Genomic DNA, 12,120 nt, shown 5'->3' with positions numbered 1-12,120 from the left:
TTTCAGTCCTCTAATAACGGTGTGACAGTGGAGATAGCTTTCCTGTAGCTCAAACACTAGAGCGTTGGCGCTTGCAACGACAAGGTCATGGGTTCCATTCCCAGGGAAACAAGAACTGATAAGATTGTAAATGTGTACCTTGAAATGCAATGCAAGTCACTTTGGATAAAAGCATAAATGTATATAGCATGTGAAACAAAAATGAACATGGCATCATCATTTACTCGCCCTCATGTCTTTTTAAACTTAAATGTTTTACAGAAAGTTCAGTAAAACAGAATTGAAAACTGTCGAGTCCGAAAAATGAGGCGCATAAAAGCTGTCCACATTAAGTCTTTTTTTTTAACAGAAAGTTCAGTAAAACCGAATTTCTGTCATTTCAAAGTGAACGCAGACAGAATCTGTCGAGTCCTAAAAATGAGGCGCATGAAAGCTCTCCACATTAGGCCATTTGTTACATTTATGTGAGGAACATACCATATTTCTAACCCTGTAAAGCCAAACATATGAAATAATATATAAAAAAAAAAAAAAAATTTATGCAAAAATATGCAATTTAGATGTAATGTACACTCTAAAAAATGCTGGGTTGTTTTAACCCAATGTTGGGTCAAATATGGACTAACCCAACGTTGGGTTAAAAATGCAATTTAAAAATGGACAAACCCAGCCGTTGGGTTACATTTTTAATGTAACCAATGCAATTTGTCCATTTTTTAATTGCATTTTTGTCCATTTTTGGTTTTGTCCAAAATGCAATTTGTCCATTTTTAAACTGCATTTTTAACCCAACGTTGGGTTAGTCCATATTTGACCCAACATTGGGTTAAAACAACCCAGCATTTTTTAGAGTGTATAGTTCCAAAAAGTGATATACTTCGTATGCTTGTAATGTAAATCAATGAGATCTTTATAACAGTTTAGCAGATTACTTACATAAAATGCATGTAAATATCAGTTGTCACTCTATATCTGCTAATAAATTGCAAGGAGATATTTTAAATGCTTAGTAGCAATATAGTTTATTGTGTTGTGTTTTTATGCAATGCAATAGAATTATGATTGAGAGATGAACAAATAAATGTTCCTCAAAAGCCTGATGGATCATATTTGATCATATTTCAACATGATTTTTATAAACCGAAGGTGCTTCAGTCCAGTAAATGTGCGTTTTGAAGTGTTACTAACGATATCATTTACAGGTTTTACACAGCGTCAAGCACAAGCTGAAGGTGAACGTTTGTACTATTATTCTAGTTAAACATATCAGACGACAGGAGGCATGTAGTAGATTGTGTGCCAGGGGTTTTTCAGCAAAGTTTTGATCATTTTGAGGCCTTAGAAATGTACATATCATATATGATAACGGTAGGCTTTATAGGGTTCATTATGGGTCTGTTTGGAAGACTATAGAAAACAAATATTCTGACTCAAGGCATATTGACTATTATTAAAGGGGACCTATTATGTTTTTTTCCATGTTCATTTTTCTTTAGTGTGTAATGTTGCAGTTCGAGCACAATGTCCCTCCAGCGGGAGTTCTTCTCTATATCAGTGTCAGTGTTTCTGAACTCCTGAAACGCCTCCATTGTAGTCTTGAGTTTCTTCCGGGAACAAACACGTCACAATATTCCTCATTTAAATAATTAATGCGCAGAATAAAGGGGCGGGGCCTGGTTGAGTTAGTTAGTAGTGTGTTAAACTGGCGGTTATGGTAAGGGGCGGGACATTTCCCAAACACACTCAACGCGCTCGACCAATCACAACACACTGATCCAGCCGACCAATCAGAGCACAGTGTGCTTTTCAGAAGGAGGGGCTTCATAGAGACAGGAACTAAACAGAGCGTTACTGACAGACTGGGAAGAGAGGAGCCGCAACAATGGAGAATATGGGGGAAATTTGGTTTTAAGCATGAAAACCTATTCTAGTAGAACCCAAAAACAAAATCAAGACTTTGTGAAAGAGCATAACAGGTCCTCTTTATAATTTTTGTATGTATTTGTAATATTTGTATATATTTTTGGAGCTTGACAGCGTCTATCCCTTCACTTTCATTGAATTGAAAAGAGCAGCATGTTCCAGGATAGGGGGAATAAATGATTTTTTATTTGTGAGCTGTCCCTTTAACAACTATTTATTTATTATCTACCGAATAAACATCCACAGCTCCTGCCTCTCTGGCTCTTTCTTCTGGCCTGTGTCTCTTTGTCTCTCTCTGTTTCTCTGGAGGGTGTTTGTGAAAGGACTCCGGGTAAGTGACCTGCTTAATCTGACGTGTCCAGACTTCTGCCCCGAGACCAGCGCCAGTCATTCCAGCACGAGGGAGAACGAGTGTGTGTGTGTGTGTGTGCAGGAGCACTGAAACGGGTCACCTTGGCGACTTTTGAAGAAACTCGCCTCTGGAACACTTTGGGAATATTTCTTCAGATCAAAGTCTCTCTGGTTTCCTCCCTCGGCCGTCCTCTCGCGCTCTTGTCCTTCCTTTGCCCCGTCTAACACAAACTGCACCATTAAATCTAATCAGTCTTTATTTCTCAGGGGTGACTTTGTATCTGCACAGCAACCACATAAACCATGCAACGCTTTAATGCAGTTAAACGCTACCAGGAGACATCTGCATCAAACATTTATGAAAACCTGTGACAGGTCGAGCGTTTATTCCTTACGGTTAGCTGATGAAAATCCACTGAAATGCACTAAACTCTAGCTTAGGTTATGCTAGAGAATACAATGCTCAAAATGCTCCAAGTTACTACATTTGTCTACCATAAACAGCCTACAGTTACTGGCTAATGAACTGTATCACATGGCAGAAGAATTGAGCGCAAAAGCTTGTTTTCGGCTGTATTGTTCCTCATTTAGAGCAGCGTTGGTGTTGTTCGGAGCACACAGGTGCATGCAGACAGATGCTGATAGGAGTGAGCGATTGTCTTCAGGTGTGGCTGCTGCGCTCTTGTTAAAAAAACCATGAGATTTCTCATGCAAATTGGATGTTTTCTTTGTTTTTACCTCCGCTAGATGCATTGTGAATCGGTTGTGCTTTAAAAGACGGTTTGTTGTTTGTATCGAACATTTGCATGCATCTTGAAATCATGATAGATGGGTTGAGTGAGCGGTGCCAGGTTGAGCTACTTGATGGTAATGCCGCGGCTCTCTTTCAAATTCTATTGAGCTCCTACCTTGAAAGCATCATTGGCAATGCAGTAGGCAAATAAAAGCTTTGTTTTGGCCATTTTGGCAGCGTTGCATGTTTCTGCAATCCCGGAATGCATTGTGATTAGCTCAGTATTTTATTCAACAAAGGTTTGACAGGGAAAAAAAAGGCTCCATCCAATTAAAAATGAAGCGTTTCTCCCAGTATCTATTGTTTCACCCAGCTAGCTCATGTCGTTTCAAAATGTATTTTATTTCTGCTATTTTCAGTAAAATGAAAGTAGATGCGTACAGACTCTTGTTGAGTTCTGAAAATGATCATAAAGGTCGCATAAAAGTGGTCCATATATGATTTGTGCGCTGTTTTCAAAAAACGTTGCCAGCCACCGCCAGCATTTTTGATCATTTTCACAAGTTTCATGGCCCCCAGAATATTTAGTTGTATGCATATATGAATATGCAATGCATAAAAAAAAGAACTGAAACTGAAAAAAACAAAAAAAAAAGTTTTATTCTAGCTTAATGCATTATTTATTTATTTTTAACACTTGAATGTGGGCGAGTTTCATAAAAATAGCAACATTTTGAGCAAAAAGCTGAGAAAATCCTGTTTTTGTCAAAGACTACGAGATGATCAAAACACAGAAGGAGCAGATCGAGTCCATCAACACCCTCAAAGCTTCACAGCTCGTCCTGGGTCGGCATTTCATTCAGTAACATTAGGCAGTTTTGATTTATATGCTGTTTAATGTTGACAATCGCATTATTTTACTTATGCATATGATTACATATGCTTATTTCTGCTTCTTCTTTGCCTGTGTTTTGATCAGGAGATTCAGTACTCTTTCAGAAGATGTGTGATAGCGCCCCCTACCGTATAACAGTGAAAACACTGAAAGCCGTAAATGTCTGTAATTGGCGGGGAAAGAGTTAAGTAAAACATCTCAATGCAAAGGCCCAGTGCGAGTTAGAGGCCCTAGACATGAACTGAGAAAATGCACAACTTCAATGCAATGCAAGTCACTTTGGATAAAATCATCCGCCGTCTGTATTTGTGTGTGGGTTTGGATGCCTGAAGCTCACTGACAGTAGAAAAGGTTTGGAATAAAGCCAAAGTGTTGCATTATTGAATAGGCTCAATGCTCACCAACTGCCCTAGAATTTCCTCTAAAATCTCAGTGCCGCGTGAGCCTCCAGTGTAGGACTATCCCATAGCAAACTATGGCAGTACCAAACACTTTCTACCATACTTCGATTTGACAATCACAAATAATTACAATATAGTATATTATATACACTACCCGGCTGTTTGATTTAAATAGGCAAATGCTTAAGAGTCTATGATTGGATCATTATTGCAGTTATTATGTTTATGTTATATGTTTGGCAATAGTTCTTCTAACCCTAATTGATGGAGTGTGTAGCTTTTCATTTTTTTTAACAACCATGTATGAAGACACATCATGACCATATAATGAAGAATCATTTTCACACATGAATCGGCTCCTGAAAGTCTTTGGGATGTGCTGGAGGAGACTTTACGAGCTGGACTCTTGCATTGACAATACAAGATCTGGACCAAAAATTGATTTGTTTCCATCAAGAGGTGAATCAGTTTTTGGTCCAGATCTTGTATTGTCAATGCAAGAGTCCAGCTCTCTGTAAAGTCTCCTCCAGCACATCCCAAACACTTACAATGAGTTTAAGCTCTGGACTCAGAGGAGTTAATAATGTTTCACGTTTTTATACATCACAACAGGGAAGAAAAGACCATCGCAACTTCCGTTTAATGCCGACTTTAAGCTTTAAAATGCTGATATGATGTGTTTCTGCACAGGTGAGGCTCATGACCGGGACGTCCAGGTGGTGGAGCTGCCCATCGTCGACAGTCTTCACCCCAGACCCCCGTACCTCCCGCTCGCTATCCCAGAAGACCTTGCTCCCCGACTGCAGCGTCTGCATGGTGACCCGTCCGTCTGGTGGGTGTCTCAGTTCGTCAAGTACCTGGTCCGTCCTCAGGCCTGGCTGGAGAAGGAGATCCAAGAAACGTGTGTCAAACTGGGCTTTAAACACCCTATTATTGGGTCGGTATATCTCTCATCTTCTCTCAGTCTATCAGATAATCATTTTATTTGTCTTCTCACATTTCTTTCCATCTGTGTGTGTGTGTGTGTGTGTGTTTTATCTGTGCCCGTGGCAGACGCGTCTGGGTGGGTGTTACGCTGATAAAACACTGCGAGATAAAGATGACACACATGATAATGACAATGAACATGAATCACGATCATGATTAAATTAATGAGAATAACTGAGAACTGAATGATTGCGGCCCCATAGGAAGCATCATTCTCTCATGACAGCGCTGTGAAATATAATAACCCACATTATATAATAAAGTAAATCTACAATGAAGCATAGAGATCAGATGAAAAGAGAGAGATAGACAAATACTAATGTGTTTGGTACACACAGTACGTACTTGATTTCTGCTCCTGTTTCGGGAAAATGTTCCTGTCAGTCAGTCTTGCAATTTCTTTTATTACAAATATGTAAAGCATAGTGTGTTGTTCTTCAAATCATGTGTTTGTTGATGCTGTGCTAGAACTTCCTTTCACTGATAAATGATCGACTTACCTGGCAAATTATACATATATATATATATACATTTTCTTCTAAAATGAGCATTTTTATCAAGCTCATATTTAGGTTCAGTAATTTCACTTTAATTACAATTAATAGGTAATTTTCATTGCCATTAAAGTGAAATAACTGAACATAAACATACAAGCTTGATAAAAATGATCATTCTAGAAGAAAATTTCAGACGGCACTTCATATATGAAGTCTTCATATATATATATATATATATATATAAAAAGATGAATTCCCATTGACTTGAAGTGAATTGATTTGCTTATATGAAGTAAGTGGATATGTTAGCATGCAAAGGTGAAGGGTTCACTGTAAAAATGATGTTCTTCCTCAGTATTTTTGTCTTGTTTTCTAGTACAAATATCAAAACATTCTTAAATCAAGATTAAAATTAAATTAAAATTATGTGACTTTAAGCTCAAACAAGAAAATAAAAAAATGCAAACAAAGTCAGAGAAATAAACTTTATTTTAAGGGAATTTTTCTGACCCCACTGGCAGATTTTGTTCTTTCATGTTTTAAGCAAAAACTTCACTTGATTTTGATTTTTTTTTAAAAGAGATAAAAGTAATATCTTAAATCATTTTGCTTCACAAGTAAATGCATTTTGATTTAAGAATGTTTAGATATATGTGTACTAGAAAACAAGACTAAAATAGTGAGGATGATCATTATTTTTTGCCGTGTTGCTTTGGTTGCATTGCATGATATGTGATATAGATCATTAAAAATGGCATTAATTTACATGTTTTCATGGTTAAGATTACATAAGTAGCTCAAACAGGTTTGACATTCATGCATTTGGCAGATGCTTTTATCCAAATTGCCTTACATTGCATTCAAGGTATGCATTTGATCAGTTCTTGTTTTCCCTGGGAATCAAAGCAGTGACCTTGGCTTTGCTACTGCAGTTCTACTATTTAAGATACAGGTAAAAAATAGGATTTGCGGTAACACTTAATAATAACGTTCAGTTGTAAGTCATTTATAAGTGGTTAGTTAATGACGAACTAATCATTTACAAAACATTCACAAAAAAAATGTAACATCATTTATTAAACATTTATGAAATGCATAGTCATGTTTTGTAAATGATTAGTTAATTATTAACTAATCAATTGTAAATGACTTATAACTGAATCTACAAAACATACATAAAATAATGAACATCCCTTATTAATCATTTATGAATGCATAGTCATGTTTCATAAATAATTAGTTAATCATTTATTAATCACTTGTAAACGACTTGTAACAGAATTTACAAGACATACATAAAATGTTAGCATATCACTTGCTAATCATTTGTTTAATGATTAGTTCATCATTAACTAACCATTTATTAATGACTTACAACTGAACGTTATTATGAAGTGTTACCGGATTTGCAATTCGAGTATTCATAGCAGGTTACATCATTCACACTGTTGTTCAAAACTCGACATGGCCACTACAAACCTCTCAGACGACAAACGAAGGGATAGTCCCAATTGTTTCTAAACAGAATCAGATAAATCCAGTTGAATGAACTCAAACGTGTCTCTGTCCTCCAGCGTCCATGTCAGACGGACAGATAAAGTCGGGACAGAGGCCGCGTTTCACCCCATAGAGGAGTACATGGTCCACGTGGAGGAACAGTTCCAGTACATGGCTCAACGGGGACACGTGGATAAAAAACGAGTGTATTTGGCCACCGATGACCCCTCGCTGTTACAGGAAGCAAAAACCAAGTGAGTTATGAGTCCTGAAAGGGATTTTTACAAATGCTACAAAAGTGCAGAGAAAGAGAGACAGACAACACACACAAAAAACTGCTTTTTACTTTGCTAAGTTAAAAGCATCAAAGGTTTCTATAAATAAATGCTGCAGTTCATCATTGCATGCAGCAAAATGAAGAAATATATATTTTACATGGCTTTATAAGCTCACATTACATTATACAAATACACACATGAGAGCTTATATTTCACTTTAAAAATGACTTTAAATTGAAATGTATTTATAGGTTATAATTTATTTATTTATAATGCATTTGGTTTGGAATTTATTTGATTTTATTTGTAACCATATATAAATGAAAATTTATAATTACAATTTTTACATTTTATGTATAGTTATATAATGAAAACGTATATATTTGATGAGTCATCAGTATTCTAAATATGCTTTGCACTATTTTCATCTTCCAGTTTGAAAATGTAAGTTTATAATTTATTTATTCATAATGTATTTGTTTGGAATTTTATTTAATTTATTTTTAACCATATATAAATGCAAATGTATAATTACAATTGTTACATTTTATATAGTTATAATGGAAACGTATATATTTGATGAGTCATCAATATTCTAAATATGCTTTGCGCTATTTTCATCTTCCATTTTTAAAATGTTCATTTTCAACCTGGGAGCTGAAAAAAATATTATTATTTTTTTTAACTTTTTTTAAGTAAAAAAAGCTCCAAATTTACATTTACAAATTATTTTTTCTCCTATATTTAAAATTACAGAATTCAATGATGTGCGACACAAGTTGTTAAAATATTGTTTAGTGTGTCAGAACCCTTTCATTAGTTAATGGTCACATCTTAAATTGGCCTCATCTAATATTGAAATGTATTTTTTATATTTTAAATGTGTTTTTCAGGTACGCCGACTATGAGTTCATCAGTGACAACTCCATCTCTTGGTCGGCAAGTTTACACAACCGTTACACAGAGAATTCCCTCCGAGGCGTCATCCTGGACATCCACTTCCTGTCCCAGACTGACTTCCTGGTTTGCACCTTCTCCTCACAGGTACGTAGACCACGTCGTACGAAAACCTCTTGTTATCCTTAAACCACCAGTTGTTTGTTCTATTGGCAACACTTTACAATAAGGTTTCATTTGTTAAAGGAACACTTCGACTTTTTGGGACTTTAGCTTATTCACCGTATCCCCCAGAGTTAGATAAGTCCATACATACCTTTTCCATCTCCGTGCGTGCCGTAACTCTGTGTGACGCACCCACCGCTAGCCTAGCTTAGCACAAAGACTGGATGTAAATGGCTACAGCTAGCATACTAATCCCAATAAGTGACAAAATAACGCCAACATTTTCCTATTTACATGTTGTGATTTGTATAGTCGCAGTGTGTACAAATAACAAGGTCATATGAGACACAGACATTTTTTAAACGTTTAAATACTGGGAACTATTTTCTCAGAAGGCCAAGCACTGCTACTGAAAGTTACCTTTAGCACGCTTATTTGTTACTGGGGCGATAGAGCGCGTTTGTGACAGCACAAAACTAACATTACAGGGGATACATGGAGCCCAGGAACAACTGTAATAGTAGTGCGCACCCTATTCATGTAATAGTGTCACTAAGGTTACATTACATCTAGCTAATGGCACTGTAACAGTAGGCTAGTCATCTAAAAACATAACGGAACACTTAGCGCAGCCGCAGGTGATCCACTTTGTCCTGTCTTTACTATCGATGGGATGGCCGTATCCTTCAGCACACGTTTCATGGTCCGTGTGGCAAATTCCATTTTTTCAAAATAGTCGTCCTCAGTGAAATGTTCTGAGCAAACGCAATAGTCCTTGATGATGTCTACAGGTGTGTTTGGATCTATATCCAGAGCAAGTAGCCATTGATTCATCAGGTCAGCGTTTTTGGTTGGAATTCTATGAAACATCATGGTATTACCTGGTCTCCCCTGTTTATTGTCGCAGCTCTTTACAATACAGCGAACACCCATGATTGTAAACTTTGCATTTACTATCTAGTATCTATTACTCCAACTCTGAGCGCACTCTCTGCTCCTCACCACGGCGCTTCTCGGGTGCTGCGCTAATCACTCCGCCCAAGTAGCAGTGCTTCGCCTTCTGAGAAAATAGTTCCCAGTATTTAAACGTTTAAAAAATGTCTGTGTCTCATATGACCTTGCTATTTGTACACACTGTGACTATACAAATCAGAACATGTAAATAGGAAAATGTTGGCGTTATTTTGTCACTTATTGGGATTAGTATGCTAGCTGTATCCATTTACATCCAGTCTTTGTGCTAAGCTAGGCTAGCGGTGGGTGCGTCAAACAGACTATACAAAGTATGTATGGATTTATCTAACTCTGGGGGATATGGTGAATAAGCTAAAGTCCCAAAAGTCGAAGTGTTCCTTTAACATTAAAGAGGTCATGGGAAATCAACTTTGCCTTGATCTTTTGACATATAAGAGGTCTTTATACCATTAAAACATCCTGCAAGTTTCATAGCTTAAAACTTCATCCTCATTATAAACAGGATTTATAATCAAGCTCCAAAAATGGCTCGTTTCGATATTTCGGGATCTGTGATGTCACATGGGCAAATACATTTGCATATGCATGCCTCCAGTGCCAATCATTGACGAATAGTTGTACATCATCGCACTATAGGCCCCGCCCCCCTGGCGTTCAGTCAGTTAATGGCTGGCACTTGCCTGACCCGGATGAGAACGTCACGTCAAATCAAACAGAAGCCATTATAATCCCTGACGCTGTCTACACTGAGGACAGTATAGAGACGCGAGTTCAGTTTCTGACGCGCTACAAGCGCTTGAGTCAGTCGACAACAGGGAAAATGGAACATTCGCTTTGATCGTCCAGTTTAAACAGATCATTTGCTCATTTCTGTAGAGACTTCACAAGGATTCCAGCGTCGGAAACAAGTGGATGGTTTATTTTAATGGATCGCGTCGGAGGATTATATGTTAGTTCAGAGTATTTGACTACAGATTATTTTGTCTGTAAATGACGGTTTTATATGAATGTTTTCAAAACACTCACTCATGCGCAATAGCAACGGGGCGTTGATACTGTTTATGACGTTAGCCAATCATAACAGTGGCCGTTTACTGACAAGCGCCTTATAAACAAGTCATTTCAGACCAGAGAGTCAGGATGAGGGTTGAAAATTTGAATTTTTTTCATATTAATTGTTTTGGGGTTTTTTTGCAAAAAAAAAAACTTTTATTAAAAGTGAAATAATTAAATAAACTTGACCGAACAATATTTCAAAATTGGTAAAACTTTACAAAAAGTTTCCATTTGTTAGCATTAGTTCACGACTTTAGTTAACATGAAACATACTTGTAAAGCGTTTATTAATCTTAGTGAATGTAAATTTCATTCAGTTGTATCTGTGAATATTATTTAATGGACCTGGGCTGACATGAGCAGATGTATTTTTGTTAACACTTTACAATAAGTTTCATTAGTTATTATTAGTTAATTTATTAACTAACATGAACTAACCATGAGCAATACATTTGTTACGGTATTTGTTAATGTTAGTTAATAAAAATGCAGCTGTTAACTGTTAAAATGCTGTAGAAGGATTGTTCATAATTAGTTCATGTTAACTAATGAACCTTATTGCAAAGTGTAACCGTATTTTTTAACTAACATTAATAAACACCATTTGACCATGTCCAACATTGTTCCGCCTTTGTTGTTGTGTGTGTGTGTGTGTGTGTCAGGTGTGCCGTGTGGCTTATGAGATCATGCAGACTCTTCACCCGGACGCCTCCGCTTTCTTCCGCTCTTTGGACGACATCTACTACTTCGGTGGACAGAACGCACACAATCAAATGGCCATCTACCCACACCAGGCCCGCACGCCGGACGACATCCCGCTGGAGCCCGGGGACGTCATCGGAGTGGCCGGAAACCACTGGGACGGGTTCTCCAAAGGGGTCAACCGCAAACTGGGACGCACCGGCCTCTACCCGTCCTATAAAGTGAAGGAGAAGGTGGAGACGGTGAAGTATCCCACTTACCCCGAGGCAGACAAGCTGCTGAGCTTATAGAACAACAGAGATTAATGATCACCAACACGAGGACGGAGGAACGAACTCGCCATGCCGAGGAGCGCCGGATGGATGTAACTTTTATTCCAACCTGACTGAGGTTTGTATAAATTGCATAAGGATCTCCTAGACTGATGTGGACATCAAGAGCCTTCGAAACGGCTCTCAGATCAGCAGAAGCAAACGATTCAAACATTTGGGTTTTTTTATTATTATAATCTTTTTTTTTATATTCTCTTGCCTTCTTTGCCACTTTCTCTGTCCTCAAACTCAAACTGGAGTGAATCTCACAGAGGATGTCAGGAATATGTTTAGGTCACATTTCATCCACAAAATCAACAGAAAAAGTAAGAACTTATTTATTTATTTATTTATTTTTTACGTTAAGAAAATTAAGCCTATATGAAATAATACCTCAAATTATATTATTTACATTTGTGTTTTTTTTTTTTTTGTCATTTATAATGTGTATG

At 37.2% G+C, this 12,120-nt stretch overlaps 1 protein-coding gene across 1 annotated transcript in view; it reads left to right on the top strand.

The window, feature by feature from the left end:
* Nucleotides 1-11,754, top strand: part of fut8b (fucosyltransferase 8b (alpha (1,6) fucosyltransferase)) — a 98,978-nt gene extending 87,224 nt beyond the window's left edge. Inside the window, exons 7-10 of the mRNA XM_084431768.1 lie at nucleotides 4,994-5,240; nucleotides 7,362-7,538; nucleotides 8,456-8,606; nucleotides 11,318-11,754. Coding sequence (XP_084287894.1) covers nucleotides 4,994-5,240; nucleotides 7,362-7,538; nucleotides 8,456-8,606; nucleotides 11,318-11,647 — 905 coding nt within the window. The 3' untranslated portion in view covers nucleotides 11,648-11,754. The remainder of the gene's footprint in view (nucleotides 1-4,993; nucleotides 5,241-7,361; nucleotides 7,539-8,455; nucleotides 8,607-11,317) is intronic.
* Nucleotides 11,755-12,120: the final 366 nt, after the last annotated feature.

This window comes from Rutilus rutilus (genome assembly GCF_951802725.1).
Source record: "Rutilus rutilus genome assembly, chromosome: 15".
Taxonomy (NCBI): Eukaryota; Metazoa; Chordata; class Actinopteri; order Cypriniformes; family Leuciscidae; genus Rutilus; species Rutilus rutilus.
This window is presented reverse-complemented; position numbering and strand designations above follow the sequence as displayed.